Raw genomic sequence first — 23,513 nt, 5'->3', positions numbered from 1 at the left:
ACTAAAAGCCCTGTGGCATTTTTGTAGAGAAAGTGAACGTCAAACATGATCAAAACTGTCAAGATTCATATTTGAAACCATTTTTAAAATTAAAGTTTAAATATGTTATAGTCGTTATTTGAGCTGGAAAAATTGCTAAAGTAGTTGCAAGAACATGCTCTTTCGTATTGTAAAGTAAAAACAAGAATTCATTGAACATTTTAGGACCCAATTGATACCGTGCGCTCGAAAAGTTTAGAATTTTTGAATTGAGGTAGCTGAAATAACTTTTCTTTCTAAGGATTGTAAATGAAACACGTCCGAGTTCGTGGCAAGTCAAACTAGTTATGGTTTATTCCCCTATAGGGTCCTAAAGCTCTGTCCCAATTTTAGTGCCAAACGCTTAAGTTTAGGCCAATAACACAGGTTTACTCAATTTTCTAATGTTTTCCGTTGGTTTGAGCCCAAAAAACATTTTTTTAGATTTTGTCACACCCCTTGGCTTAAACTCAAATTTTGGGTGTATTTTGTTTTCTGTGTCCCTTCCGAAATGTCAGATAGGAACAACCCCAGTGTTAAAACTAGAACCCCTGTGGTGTTTTTGTCGACTAAGCGAACGTCAAACATGATCTTAAGTGTCAAGGTTCATTTATGGACCCAATTTTTAAATTGAAGTTTAAAGATGATATAGACGTTATTTGAGCGGGAAAAATTGCTAAAATAGTTGCAGTAAGGGCCCATTCACAAATTTCATAACGCTGGAGGGGGTGGGTGGGTGTCCTAACGATGTTACGGTTCTTACAAAAATAGAAAAATATCAATACAAAAAGCGTCACAAGGGGGTGGGTGGGTGTCCAAAATGGCCTATTTTAGCGTTATGAAATATATGAACAAACCCTAAGATGCTCTTTCGTGTTACTGAATAAACACAAGATTTCATTAACAATGGATCATTGAAGGTAGTTTTTGCAAGTGCTCACCGCATCAAAACAAAGGCGTCTCTGTATATGGGATTTAATATTGTGACAGCATTACTGTTCTGTCAAACACACAAGGCTACGGTGGCGCTATCTATGCTTTCCATAGCGGCCGTTTTGGTTATTTTAATGATCCATTTTAGGATCCAATTTGAACCTTGACACTTTAGATCATGTTTGACATTCACTGAGGGCCCATTCACAAATTTCATAACGCTGGAGGGGGTGGGTGGGTGTCCTTGCGATGTTACGGTTCGTACAAAAACAGAAAAATATCAATACAAAGAGTGTTACATGGGGGTGGGTGGGTATCCATAATGGTCAATTTTAGCGTTATGAAATATATGAACAAGCCCTGAGTCGGCAAAAACGCCACAAGGGCTCATCTTTTTAACACTGGGGTTGTTCCTATTTGACATTTCGGAAGGGACACGGAAAACAAAATACACCCAAAATTTGAGTTTAAACCAAAGGGTGTGACAAAATCTCAAAAATCTGAAAAAAAAAGTTTTTTGGCCGTGAACCAACAAAAATCATTCAAAAGTTGAGTAAACATGTGATTCTGGCCTAAACTTAATCGTTTGGTACTAAAATTAGGACAGGGCTTTAGGACCCTATTTTTCACCCATTGATGATGAGTAAAATTTTACCCGTTTTTACACTGAATGCGAGTTAAAAGATTAAGTTAAAAGGTTGGTAAATGGCTGGGCATGGCGTACCATTGGTACCTCGCGTACCTGAAGGAATAAAATAGACCCCTCTGTGCGGTCCTTAGCCTCTTGCCCAGCAACTCCTATCCCTACCTCCTCGCGGTACTGGCCGGGGTACGAGTAACCTTAGGGAAGATCGGGTAACCAACCCCCGGTGGGAACTTTGGTCGTATGCTGACAGGGAAGGGGGGGTTTGCTTTTGCTTTTGCTTCTGCAAACCTTGAGCGTCTGTACTCCATGTTAGGAGCGGCTCACAACAGCGTCTGTTCCCCATGTCAGGGGCGGCTGATCATCGTCCGAGTGCCAGAGAAGGACTCTAAGCTAAACTGTGCACTATGGTCCTCCGAACATTTAGGGGGAATGGTCCTCCGGAAATCAAGGGGGTTGGTGTCAGGCCCTGCAAGCCAGCCGTAAAAAACATCAAGTAACGAATAATCAACGAGAGAATACGAACCGGGACAATCGGCGAAGACCACAGCGACGTAAAAGGACTAGCGATTGGAAGCTCGGTACGTGGAACTGCAAATCTCTCAACTATGGAGAGATGCGGCCACGAACCGAGTATTGTGGCGTGAAATTGTTGATTCAGTGTTATCTGTGTAGATGTTAACTAAATAAATGAAATAAATGCGAGTTAAAAGAATGGGTATTTTTTACCCATCTCATGATTGTGAAATTACCCCATTTTATGACAGAAATGGTTGCTATTCGATAATGGGTATTTTTTTACCCATTAAAGGGTATTCACAAACCACCGTAGTTCTCCTTTGACAACAGCGAAAAAAACAACTCAGTGCATAAAAAAAATACCCAGCGTTAGCTTTCAAGTCTTCGTAGTGGGTTAAAACAACTTAATGTTGGGTAAACTCGAAAGATCCCAAATTTGGGTTATTCTATTGAACTTTGACGATGGGTCGGTGCGTCTCTCTCTGTTTTTACAACAATGCTGTTGCGAGAGAGGCAAAACAACCCAACTGTGGGTAAAAACTAAATGCAGTTTACCCAAATTTGAGTAAAAAGAACTTATTTTTTGGTAGTTTGATTTCTCCGTGTTGGTTTTGAACGCTTTCATTTATCAGTGTATATCACGCTCGTTCAGATCTACTCAAAAGTGAGTAGATTTCGACTCACTTCGGAACAAAGTGGAACTGCTCACAAGTGAGTAACACCATCGTTACTCACTTTAGAGTAACGTTGTCAAATGTCAATATGGGAGTAACACTTACTCACTTCGTTTAATCTGAAATTTGCGAAAGTGAGTAGATGTCACTCACTTCAGCAAATATTTTTTGTTGGAAATTAATTTATTATGTTATTCATAAAATCAGAAGCAATATACAAAGAGCATAACATTTATTCATTATCTTTTACATAACTAAATGAATAATACATGATAACAAGTAAAAAAAAGATATTTGTGTTGAAATTTTCGCTGCTCTGGAATGGATCCCCGGATGTTATAAATCTCTGGGGGATTGATGAAAGTCATGGAGGATGTAGTTTGACCGAGCCAGTAGCCTTCCCAGTTAGACTATAAAGAATTGATAATTAGTCCAATAAAAAGTACGACGATAAAACTTACTGTTTACATTTTTTCTTGCGGTTGTTCGATCAAAACCAGGACTTGGTCATTTTCACTCCGACCTCGCTTCACTTGATTATTGATTATTGATTCACTTCAGGATTATTGACTTCGCAGCACTAATCTGGAATAAGCCGGTTGGACTTCCGAAGCGAAGTTTTAAGCAAACTAACTGTCGTTGCTTTGCCGACATCACGTCGACGGAAGAAATTTCCCCACAACGGAGGATTTGTCAGTTCGAGCGCGCGAAATTTTCACAATTCTTTGACGTTTACAAAGTGAGTCAAATATGTTTGTGTTTACTCAAAAGTGAGTAAGGTCGTTTTCTTTCATGGTTGAGTAAAAAGTTACTCACTTTGATAAAATAAAGTTACTCACTTTTGACAACTAAGTTGAAACTTCAAAAGTGAGTCGAAGTTACTCTCTTCTGAGTAGATTTGAACGAGCGTGATACTGGGGATACTGCGTATGGACCAATGCACGCGTTCACTATTTGACGTTTTAGCGGTGCCGTGTTATTTACGTGACCATGGAAACTAGTGAATTCGGCACCGCTCAAACGTCAAACAAGTGAACTCTTGCATTGGTCCATTCCTATCTGTCAAAATTTGTGTCTTTGCAGTGTTCTTTTATTTAGCTAGAAGGTAAATTATTTAGCTTCAAGTTCGAAACATGAGAAAATAATAATTATTATGCACTTAAAATTGACAAATTAGGATCGTTTAACTTTGTTCAATAAAGGCTATTTGTTACACCCATTAAGGGTACGAGGTAAGCGGTCATTTTAACGTACAGAGCAAAATTTTATACCTGTTTTTGTCCAATGTTCTTGCAATATTACAATCCTATAAATGTGTTTTTTAGGTCTACATGGAAACGTTAAAAGTAATGCCTAAATCACTTTCTGCTGAAAGTAAACATTCCAGTAGGGAGAATTCTCCGAACAGTAAGTACCCAACCTATTTTTTATAATATTACCATATTCCATCTTCAATGTGTTGTTGTAAGTTTTAAAACGAAGTGTTGTTTTTTTTACTAATTCCTATCAATAATGTAAAATGTTGGTATTAGGATGCAGGGCAAAACCAGAAATAATTGTACGAGATTCAACGCCCTAATTTATTTTCAGTGCCGCGCTCTGTTGTACGCTATAAGATTTATATAAATACAATTCAATGATTCTTCTGCTTTGCTCAGTCTATAACTATGCTCGTCCTATAATGTCCTGCTGCAATTTCTCGGCTTGCTTTGTTGATGCATGTAAAATTCAGGCAAGGAATCGATCGAGAATTTTATTTTTTACAAATCAAAGTTTAACAAAATAAGTGATTACTTTTCTGTTGAAGTGCATACTTCGGAAAACAGCTTTGAGCTCGATTTAAGCCTAAAACAGCTTTGAGCTCGATTTAAGCCTACTTAAACCACTTAAACATACTTATTGTCAGCGCGGTAAAATGTTAGAAAACGGTTTCTCGTCGCACAATCTATGCGGAATACCTCACTTCGGAAGTAGAGCGCATTTGAGCGCATTCAGATGAATGATCTGAATGCGCTCTACTTCCGAAAGGGTAGGGTACAAAGCTACTTGGGCACTTCCATGATTTACTTTGGCATGGGAGGTTTTTCTCGGTCGAATTGTCTGAAACTTTGCAATAAGAAGCACTTCAATACGACGCATACTGAGGAAAAGTATGAGCTCAGTAGCTTTCAAAATACTCCACTGACGAAGTGAATCAAAAGTGCCAACAATAGGATCCGGTAATGCGAGAAATAGTCACAACAACAAAACCCGTAAGAATATTCGGTTCAAACCCCGAAATATTCACACAATTGTACAAATTTATCCTTTGTCATGAAAAGCTTATAATTTTGGCAGTTTTCAAGGCAATTATTTTTTTTTAATTCGTCTATCAATTGTAGACTACATGTTTGCTAAATTATATGTTGTATCCTGAGAAATTAACATATTGTCTTAGCTTTGTTCGCGATATGTTTAAGTCAATTTCTGTGCAATGCTGAATTTAAAAAGATTCATTGGGCCGAATTTCGCATAGTTGGTTCGATGATTGATTGCTGCAAACAAATTACGATTTCCTAACGGAAAGAAGGTCCGTCGCCACCCATTGCATCTGCATTGCTTATCCTATGTTTTATTTGGCTAAACACATTTTAATTTATGATTGATTCAAATAGTTTTGGAATGTGTAAAATAATAGCCATTCCACGATGATTTCGAGCATCTGTTTTTTCTTACCAAACTTGTAAATTTGAATGAGAAATGACCTTTTCCATTCTTCCCTCCCCTTGGTAATGCGACCTTGCCGCGATTGGAGGGCAGAATCCATTAGCCCATATGTGGAAACCAAAGGCGTAACATGTAGTGGTGGTATCACATTTTGGCATTTTTTTGCTTAAAGCCGCGTCATAATTCATATGGCATAGACGCACTAATATCTCGGATGGTCCAACGGACATTCTGCGTCATTGATAATAAGGCCGGAGCACAATGGATCCGGTTGACAATCCGTTTTTTTGACAGCTATTTTAAATGAACGGAATCATATGCGCCAACGCACAATGCATCCGGATGGACTTTGCGGTTTGGTACTAAACTGTACTAAACGCAAACTCAACCGTATAGTCATCCGGAAGATTAGAAAATTTTCAAATGTTGCGCTTGAGTTTACGGAAAGCTTGTTTGTTTTGACCGGTTTCTACAGTGCACGGTTGTTATGTTTAGTGATTTTTGTGCATAATTAGTTCAATTTTCACTAAATAAAATACAACCGGATCTGTGGAGCTGGTGAGATAAGCATTTTCGTTGGTGGGCAATGCATATAATCTCGGCTGCAACAGAAGCGGTGATTAGCATCACAGTGAAATTTGACCGTGATGTTTGAAGAACATTTCCTGCATGGAGTCGATGCTGCTGTTGGTGATGTTGCGGATAGCTATGGTCTTCTAATCTATTTCTGTTCTATTCATCGTTGGTCGATGAAGGAAATGACCATGTAGCGAAGTGCAACGAGGGTCATACTTTGTAATTAACGATAATATTGGTTCCGTAAATCCTCCAGGAGATACTTCAGGATTTTTTCTATGATTTCCTCCTAAAATGATTTCAAGAGTTTCTTCTGGGATTTTTACAAGAGGTGGTACAGGATTTTTATAAGTTCCTCCGAGAGTTGTGTGTGGAATCCCTGTTTGAGTTTTCTCTGGAAATTTTCCAGTAGATTCTTCTGAATTTCCTATAGGCATAACTTTTGGATTTCTTCCAGGAGTTGCTAATGTTATTTTTTCTGAAGTGTATTCTATAACTGTACTAGGGCTTGTTTCTGGAATTCCTCTAGGAGTTCCTTTTACAATAACTCCAGAAATTGCTTCTAGATTTTCTTCTAGAGTTCCTCTAGGAGTTTTTTTTTCTGGAGTTCTTTTTTAATTCCTTTCAATAAAATCTTTTTGATTTCTTTTAAGAATTCCTTTTGTATTTTTTTAGAGGTTCCTTCTCGAATGCCTCTTAATTCAAAAGCTGCTCCTGAATTTCATCAAGAAGGTGCTTCTCTCATTTCTCTAGAAGTTTCTCTTGAAGTTACTTCTGAATTAGGAGTTGTTTTAAAAAATCGTCAATAAATGACTTTTGATTTTATTTCAGAAGATCATCCAGGGTCTTCTTCTAGAATTTCTCCTATTTGTAATGGAAATCTTCCAGAAGTTTCTACTAATTCCTTCTGGGGCTGCTTCATAAAATGCTTGAAGTATTTCTTCTAAAATGCTTCTAAGGAGTTTTTTCTGGAATTCAACTTTGGTTTTTTTCTTTAAATTTTCGCCAGAATTTTCTTCTGTAATTCCTAGAATTTCTCTGGCATTCCAAATTTCAGAGGCAATTTCTTGGATTAATGCTTCTTGAATTCCTCAAAGAATTATATCCGAAAATTTCATCAAGAAATGCTTTGAAATTCTTACAATAGTTGCTACAGAAATTCTCCATGAGAACCTCTGGAATTCTTCCACGAGTCGCTTTTCGATTATTTCAAAAATCTGCTACTGGAATTCTTTCTTCTAGAATCTCTCCTAGTATTTTCCGGAAATTGCTTGCTGAAAGAGTTGCTTCTGAAATTCCTTCAGAAATAAATTCTAGGGTTGCTTCTGAAATCATTCAGAAGGTCCTAGGGGAGTTTCTCCAAGAGTTACTTCTGGAATTCATCATAGAATTGTTTCTGGGATTTCTAAAGGAGTTGCGTCTGGGAATTCTCACATAAACGCTATCGAAATTCCTTCAAAACATGCTTCGGGAGATGATTTTGAAATTCCTTCCAGGGTTCAACCTGGACTCCCCCGAAAGTTGCGTTGAAACTCCTCAAGGAATTACTTCTAGAATCACTTTAAGAAACCATCCTGAAATTTACCCGAGAGCTGCTTCTGTAATTTCTCATAGAGTAGATTCTCTTGATTTCTGCCGAAAGATGCTTTAAGAATTTCTTTGAATATGGATTTCCTCCGATAGTAGCTTTTGGGTATCGTTCAAGACAGTCACTTCCTTCAAGAATTTATATTGGAATTCCCCAGAAGGTATTGTCTATAGTTGCTCAAAATGTTGCTTCTGGGATTCCTCCCAAATTTTCCCCTGGAATTCCGCCAAGGGTTGCTTCTATGAATTCTCATGGAGATGTTCTTGGAATTTTATCAATAGGTGCTACTGGATTTCCTTAAGGAAATGGTTCTGAAACTCTGTTGAGTTCCCATTGGAAATCCTCCGGGAGTTGCTTCTAGGATTTCACAAGGAGTTCTCAATTCCTGAAAATTTGTCAAGATTTGCTTGTAAAAGATTTCAAGAGTTCCCACTGGAGTTTTTTTTCCGAGATTTGTTTTGGAATTCCTACACGAGTTCCAACTGGAATTTATCCGGGAGTTACATCTAGAATTCCTGTAGAAAAGGCTTTTGAAAAATCGCAACAAGCTGCTTCTGGAGTTTTTTCAAGTGTTGCTACTGAAATTTTTACCGGTAGTGCTCTTGCATTTCCTTCAAAAATTAGTCCTTCAATTTCTCCAGAAGTACCGTAATTTCGGGTGAAATTGATCACTTTTCACTGTTTTCCAATTTCTGTTTTCTATGATGTTGCAAATTTCAAACAACTTAATGCAGGGAAACAGGTACGACGGTTGGCCTCATTGGCTTATATACTGAAATTTTCATACAGTTGTTATTTTAGTGCTGAAAATCGTCTCTAAAATAAAAAATCAAGGAATTCCATTTCGGGGTGAAATTGATCACCTGCCAAAACAATTAGTGTTAGTTTTGAAAACAAATTTACCTATTTAATTTAGGCCTCCTGAATCCAAATATGATTGCCAAATTCTTAACAATGATAAATTTATGGAAATGATAAACAATTCATTTTCAACAATACCGCGGAAAACGCCTAAATATAGCCAATTCCCGAAGGAATCTTCTGATATCTATAAAAAATCAATTATTAAAACAAAATGAACAAATTAGAACGAATTTTGATGATATAATTCGTTTTGAGGATATATTTCAAGCATCCTTACAAATTTTCAGGTTGACACCATGTCCAAATCTTTGTATAAAAATATAAGTTTATTGATGTCTGCCAATACCACACAGAACACGATTATGGAATTTTCTATTATTTTTATAGAAATAAACATTCCTTAACACAAAAAACTTCACAACATGCAATTCGACAATAGTTAAGACAAATAACGTTCATTTACTATAGGTTGCATTGATTTTTGTGCTCTATTGGAGGGAAATAAAATCGTGTGAGTCGCTGATCAATTTCACCCTACTGATCAATTTCACCCGAATTTACGGTACATGTTTTGCGAATTTGATCCAGAAAATCCTTCAAATGCTGCCTCTTTGATTCCTGAAATAGTTTCTCCTAGAGTTCCTTAGATAATTGCTGCAGGATGTCCTTCAAAAGGTCTTCCCACGAAGTTGCATCGAGTATATTTTACCATGTTGTTCAGTCCCTTTAAAAGTGTCTCCTGGAATTCCTTTAAGGCGTCCTTGGGTATTTCTCGAGAAATTTCTTCAAGAGTTTTTTTTTCTGGAATTGTTCTAGAAATTCGTCCTCAAATTCCTCCAAGAGCTGATCTAAAATTCTGTAAAAATTTCCTCTTGGATTCTTTAAACAAACTCTTTTGTAATTGTTTCAAAAGTTGCTTCGGAAATTCTTTTTAGAGGTCTATCTGAAACCCTTGAGAAGTTCTTTTAAAAATTGAAATTTCTCTAATTGAGTTTTATCTGGAATTTTCCCGGAAGTTCCTTCTACACATACTCTATAAACCGCTTCTGAAATTCTTAAAGTTGTAGATTCTGGAATTAATTTAGTGGATATTCCTGAAATTTCACAGGAAGTTGCATTTGGCCGTCCTTCTTGAATAAAACTGTTCTTAAATTTCCTTCAAAAATTGCTTCTGAAACTCTGTCTGGAGTTCCTCTTGGAATACCTGTGGGAGTTGCTTCAGGGATTTCTCAAGGAGCCGTTTCGGGAATTTCTTCAAAAGTTTCTTCTGGAGCTCCCTCTGGATTTTTTCAATTCCCTATGGAATTGCTTATTGAATCCTTTTAGAAAATCCTCCTGGTATTCCTCCAGGAGTTGCTACTAAAATTTCTCAAATTGGAGTTCCTCACGTTAACGCTCTTCGAATTCTACCATGCTTCTGGAATTACTCATTGAGTTGTTGTTGTTGTATTGGAATTCCTTCAAGAGTTCATTCTCGAAATCCTCAGAGAATGGTTTCTGGAATTTCCCAAGGAGTGGCTTATCGAATTCTTTTGAGAGTTTCATTCGGAATTCCTCCGAGAGTTTCTTCTGCAATTTCTCGCAAAGTTGCTTTTCAATTTACTTTATAGTTGATGCTGGCATTCCTCAAGGAGATGCTTCTGAAATTCCTTCAAAAGTTTCTGTTGCAATTCCTCAAGAAGATGCTTTTGGAATTCCTTAAAAAGTTTCCACTGGAATTCCTCAAGGAGTTGCCTGTAAAATTCCTCAAGGAGTTGCTTCTAGAAATACTGAATGAATAACTTCTGGTGTTTTAATGAACTCTGGAATTCATCTGGGACTTGCATTCATTTCTTCAATTTATTATTTTCTGGAATTTGCCACGGAGATTCTTAAATGATTCCTTCAAAATTTGCTTCTAGAAACTCTTCCAGGAATTGCTTCTGTAATTCCTTCAAGAATTTCTCCTGATGTTTTCACAAGAGTTTCTTCTGGAACTCTTCCAACATTTGCGTCTGGAATTTCTTAAATAAACTATTATAAAATTCCTCCGCTAGTTGCTTGACAGTCTCTTAAGATTCAGGAATCCATTTTTAAATCCTCAGCAATAATAAAAAAAAAAAAAAAAAACAAACAAACAAACAAAAATCCCTGGGCAAAGGCACAACCTTGTGATCAGCATATGATTGCTGTCAGGTCCTGGGGCTTAAATGATTCTTTACTCTAAAGAGAAAGATGCACACTAGTGGTGCTATTGGTGATGCGAGTCAGAAATGTTTCAAACTTTAACACTTTTGATGTACTTCACCAAAGAGCCGATACTATACTAGATCTTTTTTATGAGAAGTGATTTAAATTTATTTTTGTTATTCCATTGCAGATGTATAAGCGGTCGTGAATAGTTTCATTGTTTTTTCTCCTTTTCATTTCGTTTTGTACTTTCTTTTTATCTTTTTACTTTTTATTTCTTAAACTAAAAGAAACTCAATGGACCTACACTTGAAGAACATGCGACATTCGGAGAAACAACTAAGTTGGAATCAATTTCCCAGTAAAAACATCACATTCCTACATACCTAATCGCATGTGGATAAAAGACGTTCGAATGTATCATCTTCTACTAACAAGCAGTTAAATACTGATAGTGTAGCAAAAAGAACTAAAGTAATATCCCCTATCTACTAATACATATTATTTATTTATCAAACGCGAATCGTTGCAATTTGCGGTATTAGTTTCGTTCCAAAAATCTTCGATTATTTTTTTTGCTGTATAATAAATATAAAGTTGATTGTAAATTAATTTTCTATCTGAAAGTTTAGTTATTAGTGTTAAAGTTAATCAGTGGACTGGTTCCGTAGATCTCCGAAATTCTTCAGACAAATCCACAACCACACACAACCGGGAGAATGATTCGAAAATACCTTTCCAACAAAGGCAAGCGGACAGGTTCTAATCCAATGTTAAATTAAACATCTGGATCAACCTCAAACCTCAAAAAATGTTTCGGCAACTACGAAACAGTACAAGTTTTAGAATCTATTATAAAACTATTTATTCACAGATTCATTCTTGTTACAAATGAGTGAGATACCGTGAGATTAGAGTTGTCATTTCCGGCCATTTTGTCGTCCGGGATGCGGGACAAAAATCATGTTGTCCCGGGAAAACCCGGGATTCCCGGGATTTATCAAATTTTCAATAAAGGTAGCATTTCGGTTTGAAACGGATGTACAAATTTATTAATACTTTTTTTTTCAATGACATAGACAGATATGTAACTTTTCAAAATAATATAAAATTATAGCAAATCACAGTTTTAGATAAGACATTCCTTATTCTGATGAAATAATCTAACAAAAATTCATAACTTAGCTTGACTAATTCGTGGTTTGCTATGGATTTTTTCAAATTCTCTATAAAACTTATGAATGGAAGTATTGATAAAAACTTAAGTCAATTTTAAAGCAATTGCTTCAAAACTTGAAAAGTCATTAAATTTAGAACAAAAGAAACGATTAAAGATCATCGAGGTATTGTAAGATCATGCGGTAAAGGTTAATTACTGAAATATTATTGACTGAAGTGCTACTGCCGTGAATCGCTAGACAGTCTGCATTTTGGTCAAAATTGAGTTGATATCAGTTTTCATTATATCTTCTAATGATCTTTCAGCTGCACTAACGAGAAATCACTTTTTATTCAGTAAAATTAGGAAAAACGCCAAGTCGAATTGTCCCATAATGAAAAGTAAACGCATGTCAGTCCCACTGCAGATTTTCGCATCGTGTAATACAAAAATGAATTATTACCATCTTTAAATTTTTCTTGGAAAGGTAACGGAGTAAAAACCAAATTATGAAAGTTTCATTGAAATCGAAACATGTTCCAATCTCCTGAATTTTTTTGAATATTTGTATGGAAAACGAGGTTGAAAACTTCTCAGTCAATTTTCTCAATGCCTACTTTTTACAGATGGTACTGACTTTTGATTTGCAGCAGTTTAGGTGTACTTTCAAATTTTTTATCTCAGCATAGGCTTATAAAAACGACTTATGTTGAAAAAAAGCATTAAAACTTTCCAACTAGACAAATAAAAGTATGTGTTTCTTACTTGGTAAATTGATCTTTTCATGAAAATAATTACTCATTTATTATTTTTTCATTATGCTTTACTACTTTATAAAATAAGAATAATAGTGATGAAAAATGTCATTTTTTTTTCATTGAAATTTAGTGGTTTTCATCAAATTCTACGTACATTTCGGAATCCCGGGATTCCCGGGATGTCAGACATAAAATCCCGGGAAACGGGAAATCCCGAATTTGTCAAATCCCGGGATTTTTTGTCCCGGGATGTCCCGGATGGACACTCTACGTGAGATGTATTTCTTCCTGTACTAGTCTTTGATGTACGTACTTCACTAGCGATGCATAAACTATCAACTATAACTATCAACTGAATTGCGCTAGGATGAATGAGCTTACGAACGAATGGGATACAAAAGAAAAAGAATTAATGATCTGCAATATGATCACTCTGAAAGCTTCCTTGAGCGTTAGACGACTAAAAGCTCGTTCGTGCATTATAATGAAGCTAGTCTACGTTACATTTGAGATACCCGATTAAAAATGAATAATTAATTCTAACACTTCCCCTTAATTTTGCATTTTTAAGCAATTTAGAAACTTATCAAATTTACATTTAGCTAGGGGTTTCGTGAAGAAATCTGCAATTTTGATTATCACTTGATACATAGGTTATTCTCAATTTCTTATTTTTAATCAATTCTCTTATATACATATACTTTACGTCCACATGTTTTGTCCTTTGATGTTCTCTGGGTTCCTCGGCAATCCTTATACAAGGTATGTTGTCTTCATAAATTGTGAATGGGTTCGAATTAATCCCAATCTCACTCAATAAATGTGACAACCATATTCCTTCTTTAGCTGCATTACAAAGGGATACCAGTTCAGCCTCCGTCGAAGACAGGGTTACGATTTGTTGACGTTTGCTGCTCCACGATACAGTATTCCCGAAAACCATGAAGACATTCCCAGAATTCGACTTCCGACCTTCTTCGTCATTGGCGTAGTCTGCATCAGCATATCCGATCAATGGGATGGGTTCAGTCGATCGGTTGTATGTCAGTCTCATCTTTTTGGTTCCTTGCAGATAGCGTAAAATCCGTTTGAGACCGGTCCAATGAATTTCTCCTGGGGCGCTCTGGAATTGACTTAGCAAACCAACAGAAATAGTTAAATCGGGCCTTGTCACCAAGGCCAAATACTGCAAGCATCCAAGCAAAGCTTTGAAAGGAGCATCAGTTATATTTTCTGATTTTCTCCACTTCAAGTTTGGGTCCATTGGCGTGTTTACAGGTTTACAGTCCTTCATTCCAAATTTGTCCAGAATCTTGTTAACATACGATTCTTGTGAAATTACCATTTTCCCAATTTCTTTATTATATTTAATATCAAATCCAAGAAAATTGTTAACTTCATTCAAATCTTTCATCTGAAAGTTTTTGGTTAACTCAACTTTGATCCATTTGATTTGATTGATGGTTTCTCCAAAGATCAAAATATCATCAACGTATAAAATTATTATCAAATTTCGTTCCTGAGATATGTACAAGCAAGAGTCACTTGCTAATCTTTTGAATCCTAATTTGGACATAATTTCATCAAATCTTTGATTCCAACTTCTGCCGGCTTGTTTAAGTCCATACAGACTTTTATTTAGTTTACATAGTTTTTCAACGTCTCTTCCCATATTTGGAAGCTTCATATAAATTTCTTCTTCCAGAATTCCATTTAAGTAAGCAGTCTTAACATCCATTTGATGTATAAACAAATTATGTTGAACTGCAACTGCCAAAACTGTTCGTATACTCGTTAATTTTGCTACAGGAGCGAAAGTTTCATTGTAGTCTAATCCTGGCCTTTGGGAACAGCCTTTAGCCACCAGTCGCGCCTTATATCGATGAGTATTGTCAACATCTTTTATCGTAAACACCCACATTGAGTTGATAGCTCTTCTTCCCTTTGGAAGCTCACTAACCAACGTCCACGTGTTATTTGAAGATAAAGATTGCAACTCCTCATCGATCGCTTCTTTCCATTTAGGCCAATCGTTAAGCTTCTGTAGCTCGTGTATACTCTGAGGAATATTTTCTAGTTGTGCTGAGATATAGAAACTTGTCTCAAAATCTTGCAACCATCCTGGCGCTCTATGATTCCGTCTACTTCTTCGCAAGTATTGATCACCTCCATTCTCAAAGTCGTCCTCAGCTTCAACGAATTCCTCATCATCAGTACTGTGAACTGAATCTATATCTGAATAATGGATTAGTTGATCATTTTGAACGGCAGGTAATTCTGCCTCACAATAACGACGTTCATTTGAACCATCATCCTTTTCGTTAGTATTTTTGAAAAAATACTGTGATTCATCAAACACAACATCGCGAGAAATTATGATTTTTCTTTGATCATTGTCCCACAATCGATATCCATTAACTCCATAACCCACAAAAACTAAAACTTGACTTCTTTTGTCCAATTTCAAGCGGTGTTCTTTGGATATATGAGAAAATGAGATACACCCAAATGTTCTAAGTTTACTCAAATCGGGTTTCGAACCGAACCACATCTCATATGGCGTTTTGGTAACGGACAATGCACAAGTAGGGCTACGGTTTGTGACGTAAGCTGAATTGTAAAGTGCTTCCCCCCACAAATACATAGGTGCATTACTATCGTGCATCATTGCCCTAACCTTTTCCATGAGCGTACGATTCATCCGTTCGCAAACCCCATTTTGTTGCGGTGTGTACGGCACTGTTGGTGTCATCTGGATACCCTTTTCAATGCAAAACTTCACAAATTCATTTCCAAAATATTCTCCCCCATTGTCTGATCTGAATGTACTGATTTTCGAATCAAAATGAGCAGTGACCAATGCCTCGTACTCCTTAAATTTGTCAAACACTTCACTTTTGCTACGAATCAAGTAAACTACTACGAAATGAGTAAAATCGTCAACAAAACTCACGAAATACTTGAAGCCGTTATAAGTGGGTTCTTGCAATTGGCCACACACATCCGAATGAATAAGCTGTAACGGCCTTCTAGACCTAGGTTTATCGGAAGTTACAAAAGGTAATCTTGTTTGTTTTCCAGTGATACAAGCTTTACAAATCACTGAATTTCCTTCAAATGATGATAATTGACTGTTAAGTCCTTCAACCATTTGCTTTGAAATCAGTTTCTTTAAGCTTGAATCTCCCAAATGGCCTAATCGGTTATGCCACATTTGCAAGCTATCGGACACCTTACCTATATTTGCTTCTTCGCTATCAGCAGCTAAATAAACCTCAAGCCGGTAGAGACCATTATCTCTCACCCCATGAATTATTTGCTTACCTGTTTCATCCTTTATAACAACGCCACCTTTTTGAAAAACAACGGAACAACCAGCGGACTCAATTTCAGCCACAGAAACCAGATTGGAATGTATCTCGGGAATGAATAAAACGTTATACAATACTAACGAATCTTTATTGCCTCCAGAACGCAGATACACATTTCCAGCTCGTTTACAAAATAATTCAGAACCATCCTTGGCTGTTTTGATCCGCTTCTTTTCGATCTCCCACATATCATTGAATGCTCGACTGTCATAAAACATATGGCGAGAAGCGCCGGAATCAAGAAAACAGTCGAACGGCAAACGACGTTTGCCCAACTGACGGATACGATCGGCTCGGATTACTTCGTCTTCAATTTTGTTGGTGTCCAATCTACCCAACGGGATGCGAACCATAAAAGCTCCATCCTGTCGGATAATGGTTTGGCTGGCCTTGCAATTTGATGCGGCATCATCACCTTGGTCTCCAGATACTTCCGGCGCTACCTTATCAGATGCCTGGGCTAAGTCGTCGACATCCATTGACTCGACAGGTTCCGACTTGTCCGAACCCGGATCTTGAGAAGTACCCAAGTGTACTATCTCGACCCCATGGTTGGCTTCGTCAACCTCCATCGGTTCAATGGGAACTGTCGGACCACAACGCAGATCATCATTGATGATAGCCGGCTGCATCTCGACCACTTGGTGAGCGACGTTTGCCAACAAGGCCACGTCATCGCGCTCATCATGCACCTGCGCTTGGTGCACACGATCGGGGCGCGCTCCATTTCCTCCGCCATTTGCTTGTCTTGGCTGTTGCTGACGCCTCTTGTTTCGCCGGTAGACGAAACAGTTTTTGCGACGATGTCCAATCTTCCCGCACTCGTAGCACGTGACGTTCTTTTTAGGTGCTTTTTCTTGACCCATTAATGCCACGCCTGGTTGTGGCTGTCGATGAGGCTGGTGTCCTCCGTTTGCTCCGGCTGCTTCCTCAGCATCAAGGAAAAGGCGCTGCACTGCTTCTATGGACATTGCTTCGAGATCGTCCTTCCTGAGCACGGATAATGCTCCAATCACGTGGCGATAGGATTCCGGGATGGCTACCAAGAGGGTGTTTAACTTTTCCGCTTTAGTGATTACTTCGTTCATCGTCTCAAGTTGGCGGAGCACATCTGAATGCTGTGCGAACAGTTCTTTTAGCGATGCATACCTTCCATCTTTCAAACTGTAAAGTTTAGCTCGGAGGCCGATCATAGCGACCGCTCCTCGTGGCTGGTATATTCGGATCAGCGTATCCATGATGTGCTTCGCATAACGACAGTCAAGAACGTGTCCCATAGCTATGTCATCCAAAGCAAACCAAAACTGATTCACGGCGGCGTCATCGTCTTTCAAGCGTTTTTGCAGTTTCTCTTTACGAGCATTTTCTGCAGCAGCATCGGCCCCTTCGGTGGGCGCAGCATAATCCTCTTCATCAGGAGTTTTCTCAAGTGTGTACAGAAGGCCATCTTGCTTTAAGTATTGTTCCATTCTACGTTTCCAAAATGGAAATGATTTTTCATCTCCTTTGAAAAGTGGAACACATACTCTTTGCAAACGATTTTCCATTTCTGTAAATCTGAGAAATCAAAAGTAAACCGTCAATTAATATTGTCCTGGGCCCATAACCTGTTAAAGTTAATCAGTGGACTGGTTCCGTAGATCTCCGAAATTCTTCAGACAAATCCACAACCACACACAACCGGGAGAATGATTCGAAAATACCTTTCCAACAAAGGCAAGCGGACAGGTTCTAATCCAATGTTAAATTAAACATCTGGATCAACCTCAAACCTCAAAAAATGTTTCGGCAACTACGAAACAGTACAAGTTATAGAATCTATTATAAAACTATTTATTCACAGATTCATTCTTGTTACAAATGAGTGAGATACCGTGAGATGTATTTCTTCCTGTACTAGTCTTTGATGTACGTACTTCACTAGCGATGCATAAACTATCAACTATAAACTATCAACTGAATTGCGCTAGGATGAATGAGCTTACGAACGAATGGATACAAAAGAAAAAGAATTAATGATCTGCAATATGATCACTCTGAAAGCTTCCTTGAGCGTTAGACGACTAAAAGCTCGTTCGTGCATTATAATGAAAGCTAGTCTACGTTACATTTGAGATACCCGATTAAAAATGAATAATTAATTCTAACAATTAGCAGATTAACGCGAACTATTAGATTACTATGAAAACATAACTGAATAATTTAAATTAACAATGCATGTCATTAGAAACCGTGTAAACTCATATCGTGAACGAACAGGCCATTGATACACATACATTGTAATTTAAAGACAAATAGTATCGAATAAATTGAAAAATGGTAATGACATTATGTTTTAAACAAGTGATTGCGTAAATGCTTATTAAGAAACTGGAAAAATTTAGTGTGATTGATGGTAGTTAACAAAATGGTGATTATTAGAGTGATAACATTTAGTGATAATGCGAATATAAGTGATAAAAGGAAACTTCCTTTTGCTGTTATGAAGATGATTTTGAGTGTTAATATGACTTTTGTTTTATTACTGTAATATTTTTATTAGCAAAAAGTTTTATCTCATGTTTTTATAATCTGTGGGCTTCGTGGCCGTGCGGTTAGTGTTACCAAGCATTAAGCCGCATTGAGTAAGGAGCGTGGGTTCGATTCCTGCTTTATGCAGCCCACAGACGCTCAGACGGTTTGACCAACATTGACTCCGCCCCCAAGTTAGTCAAACCGATATATGTGTATGCAACCGTTTAACCGACTGTCAAAGCTTGTTGCAGCAACACTATATTTCTTTGCATGTTTCGAATGATCTCGGCAGCCATCTAGTGGATATGTGATTGTTATTTTTTTCCAATTCTGTGACTGGGGGGAGTATTCCTTGGGAGTATTTTTGGGAAATAATCGTAGTAAGGAAGAGCAGAAATTTCAAAATTGAGGTACCGGAACACATGGACATTGATGAGGAATTCCAGTTATAATTCGCACGAAGTATTCCGGCAACACTCCAAAATTATAAGGGATCTCTGTTGAGGGTTGGTTATTCTGAATAGTCATCAATATGAGAATGACTTTGGGAATTTCTTTAAACATTTTTTTTTCCGTAATCTTTCAATGGTTATAGTTATTTTACGTTGAAGTTTTTCCAGGAATCCATGGGCTATATAGGGGTTTTACCAGAAATTCTTCCTGGAGTTGTACCAGGAATTTCATCAATAATTCTTCTATACATTTATTCCCAGATTCCACCAGAAATTCCTCCGGGAAAAATTCTTCAAGCATACCTTTAGGTGGCATTCTTCCAGAGATTCCTTCAAAGGTTGCTCTACAAACTATTCAGTATTTCCTCCAATGATTCCTTTAAAGATCAATCTAAAAAAATCCTCAAGTGATTTCTTCAAAAATTCTTCAGGGTTTACTTCAAGGCTGCCTCCAAGAATTTCTGAAGAGATTGCTATAACAATTTCTTCAAGATTTCCTCTAGAAGTTAGTTCCAAGAATTCTATAACGCATGCCTCCTAGGATTCCTCCTTAAATTCCACTAGGAGTTGCTTCTGAAATTCCACCAGGAATTATTTTATAAATTTCTCATTGTACCCCTGAAGAAACCCTACGAGGCATTCGTCCTGGGATTCCTTCAGAAATTACTTCAAGGATCTACCGAAAATTTCTCCGAGGATTCCCAAAGGAATTTATCCATCAATTTCTTTCAGTATTTTTTCCAGGATTTTTTCCAAGGAATTCCCCAGGAATCGACTTAGATAATCCTTTAGGAGCTCCTTCAGGAATCGCTTTAAAGTTCTTCCAAAGTTATATTAAGAAATTTCTCCAGTAATTTCTTTGGTGATTCCTCCAAGGATTTTTCACGACAATGCTCCATTGATTTTTCCAGAAATTTTCCCAAAAATACTTCCAGGTGCTACTCTAGGTGTTCAACCCCTAATGAAAATGCTTTGTTTAATATTCTGAATAAATATAAATGGAATCCCTGGATGAATTATCTTTTGGATCTTTGCAGAAGATTTCTGTAATACTTAGGATAGAGAAAGGAAGAATTTATAGTTCAACCCTTCGTGGAGTTTCTGATCGATTTTTTCGTGGAAATATTTAAGTTTTTACGGAAAAAAAATTCTTGTGGACTCTTTGGAAATTTTTTAATGAATTCCTTGGATGATAACCCCCCGGATAAAGCAAAGAAATCCTGGTAAAACGTTTCAAGTATTTTCTGGTAGAACGACTGGTGAAACTCTGGTATATTTTCTGGCAGAAATTTTAATAATGAAATAATTAAACGAAATACTCGTGAAGTCTCTGAAGGAATTACTAGTGGAATCTTTAAAGAAAACGGTGTCTAATACCCGATATGACTGTTACTGGAGGATATACTGGTGGATTGGAAATATTCTGGTGGGAATTCCTCAAGGCCTTCCGAGAATAATTCCTTGGGAAATTTCGGGAGACATCCCTTGATTAATTCTGGGAGAAATCCCTTGAGGACTTTCAGGAGGAATCCTTTGAGGTATTCTATGAGGACTCCGTTGAGAAATTCCTGGAGTAATCTCTTGAGGAATTCCCTAGAAAAACCAATGGAAGAAAATTCTGATAGAATTCCTCAATAAATTCCGGGAGGAATCCGTGGTAAATGACCTGATGGGCCCAGAATAACCTTAGAGGAATTCCTGAACGAACGTTTAGAAAAAATCCTGATAGAATCCTTGACAGACTTTCTGATGGAATCCCAGAAAGTGTCCATAATGTAATCCCAGGAGGATTTTATAATAAAATCTTATAAATATTTCAAATGGAATCCATGGAAGAACTTCTGATGGAATCCTTGCAGAAACTCCTGAAATCTATTGAAGAACTTCTGATGAAATCCCTGGAGGAATTCATGATGGAATCAAAAAAAAAAACTCCTAATAGAATTACAGGTAGAATCTCTGAAGGAACTACTAATGAAAACCCTGGAGAAGCTCCTGCTGTAATCCCTAGAAAAACTTCTGATGTAATTTCTGGAGTAACTTCTAATAGAATCTCTGAAGGAACTCCTGAGGGGATCCCTACAGGAAGTCATGATGAAATCTCTGATGGGATTCCTGATAATATTTCAGCGGAACTCCTTATAAAATCCTAAGATTATATCCTGATGGAATTTCTTGAAGAACCCCTGATATAATCTGTAGAGGAATTCCGGGTGCAATCTGTGAAGGAACTCCTGATGGAATCCCTAGAGAAACTTCTGAAAGAACTCCTGTAGGAATTCCAAGTGGAATCTCAGAAGAAACTCCTGTTGGAATCCCTGGAGGAACTCCTGATGGAATCTCTGGAAGAAATCATGTTGAAAGATTCAAGGGAACTACAGAAACTTCTGATAGAATCCCAGGAGGAATTCCTGGTGGATTATCTAAAGAAACTGCTTATGAAATCCCTGAAGGAACTCCTGATGAAATCTTCAAAAGAACTCCTGATGAATCTCTGGAGAAGTTCCTGCTGAAATCTCTGAACTACACAGTTAAAAATAATGATGATTACATGTCATGTAAACTTCATTTATGCGATGTAAACATGATGTCATGTAAATTTAAGTCTGGAATCATGTAAATTTGTGTTATATGTCATGTAATCACACAGAATCCTGCTGGATTACATGACATATAATTGAAGTTTACATGACATGTCATGCAAATATCCACTATATTCCACGCTCCAATTATGTGCATTATATGTCTCAGAAATTTACATGTTTCGTTCGAACTGTGTAACGTTCAATGTAATCTCTAGAGGAACTCCTGATGGAATCTCTGTAGGAACTTCTGTTCAACTTTCTGAAGGAATTACTGATAAGGTTCCAGAAGGAATTTTTGATGGAGGATCCTAATATAATCTCTGGAAGAATTCCAGGTGGAATCTTCGAAGGAACTTCTGATGGAATCTCTAAAGAAACTCGTGATGCAATCCCAGGAGGAATTCCTGATAAGATTCCCGATGGAAATCCTAATAGAATTCCTAGAGGAACTACTTATGATATCCCTAGAAAACATCCTGATGAAATTCCTCGACGAACTCCTGATAAAGTTTCTGAGGAACTACTGATTGAATCTCTGGAGGAATTTTAGGTGGAATCTCTGAAGGAACTCTTGATGGAACTCCTGGAAGAACTCCTGATGAAATCCCCATAAGAACTCTGATGGAAACCCTAAGGGCATTTTTGATAGAATCTCTATAGGAACTTCTGATGGAATCCCTGGAGAAACTCCAAGAGAAAATCCTTGGAAAAATTCTTAAAGATATTCTTGAACAACCCCTGATGAAATCCCTAGTAGAACTCCTGATGAAATTCCTGGAGGAATTCCTGATAAGATTCCTGATGGAACCCAAGTAACATGAGTAGCTGAACAACATTTAATTCAGCTGAAATTTGCTTCAGAGTGAGTTGTTCAACTGTTGTTCGACTAAAATGTTTTTTGGGAACTCCTGATGAAACCCATTGAAGAGCTCTTTATGATACCCCTAGAAGTAATCCTGATTGAGTTCTTCGAAGAACTCCTGATATAATCTATGAAGGAACTTCTGAAAGAATGTCAGGACGAATTCCAAGTTGAATCGCCGATGGAACTCTTGACGGAATCTCTAGAGGAACTCCTGATGAAATCCAAATAAGAACTCTGATAGAATTCCTTAAGATGTCCTGGAAGGTACTCCTGATGGAATCCCTGGAGAAACTCTTGATGGAGTCCCTAGAGGAGTTCCAGGTAAAATCCCTTACACGGTGTCTTTGTGGAGTAACTTTATTACAAAAAAATAGGTAAGTCTGAAATTTCGAACTAAAAACAATTAGACTTTGCTCTTTCATTTGCGACCAAAATCAAAATAATCGGTCGGGGGGTCCAGAACATTTTTTTTTTATTTTGTGTGAAGTATTCATAGATATGTGTTTTTTACCGACACACATTGCGTTGAACATAGATACGAGACAAACTGCAAGATCAAACCATTTGAACACCTTGGCTTAGAAGGTAAAGTTGTTCTTGCTCAAAAGAGCTGTAATAAGCATATATGACATATGATATACGCATAATTGCAAAACTGTCTCAAACGTCATTTTAGTTATTGTCCACGAAAATCCTTGAAAATCGTACTTAAAATGGTCATAATGATGTAAGAAGTTATTAGGAAATATTTTTAATAGGTGAAGATGCATCGATATCAAACCTCGAATTTTCAAGAGCTTGTTTGTAGATTTGTATCTTGAGAACCTGACAACCTTTTGCGTTGAACATTTTATTGATTAGTCACCACCAGCGAGTGACCAGTGAGTTACCGGTTGTCTGCTTCTCTAGACTTGTGCTTTTGAAAATTCGAGGTTTGGCTTCTATGTATATTCACCCTTAAAACCATTGATAACCGAGTGTGTAGCTCGTTGTTATTAAGCAGATAAACGGACCAAAATAAAAACTGTCACCGCTGGGAGACAGAGGAGGATCTTCTCTTCGTCGTAGCATTGTGAAATAAAGTGTAAATAACAAGCTATGGCTTTTAGGACGAGATCA

General features: G+C 37.3%; 1 protein-coding gene and 1 long non-coding RNA gene across 4 annotated transcripts in view; one reads left to right on the top strand and one right to left on the bottom strand.

Annotated features, from left to right (window-relative positions):
• Positions 1–3,002: 3,002 nt before the first annotated feature.
• On the bottom strand, positions 3,003–3,563 carry LOC110675558. Its single transcript, XR_002499597.1, has 2 exons — positions 3,256–3,563; positions 3,003–3,197 (listed from the first exon to the last, which is right to left on the bottom strand). It is a non-coding gene; the product is annotated as an uncharacterized LOC110675558 (long non-coding RNA).
• Positions 3,564–3,834: 271 nt separating this feature from the next.
• The window catches only part of LOC5569986 (transmembrane and coiled-coil domains protein 2), a 70,899-nt gene continuing 51,220 nt past the window's right edge, over positions 3,835–23,513 (top strand). For 2 of the 3 annotated variants that reach the window (XM_021844323.1, XM_021844320.1), the window contains exons 1-2: positions 3,852–4,019; positions 4,113–4,194. In XM_021844323.1, the coding sequence (XP_021700015.1) occupies positions 4,119–4,194 (76 nt within the window). In that variant the 5' untranslated portion in view covers positions 3,852–4,019; positions 4,113–4,118. Of the gene's footprint in view, positions 4,020–4,112; positions 4,195–23,513 lie in introns of all 3 variants that reach the window. The other variant, XM_021844321.1, reaches the window with a different exon arrangement.

This window comes from Aedes aegypti, chromosome 2 (genome assembly GCF_002204515.2).
Source record: "Aedes aegypti strain LVP_AGWG chromosome 2, AaegL5.0 Primary Assembly, whole genome shotgun sequence".
Taxonomy (NCBI): Eukaryota; Metazoa; Arthropoda; class Insecta; order Diptera; family Culicidae; genus Aedes; species Aedes aegypti.
Note: the sequence above shows the minus strand (reverse complement) of the source record. Positions and strands in the feature narration are given on the sequence as shown.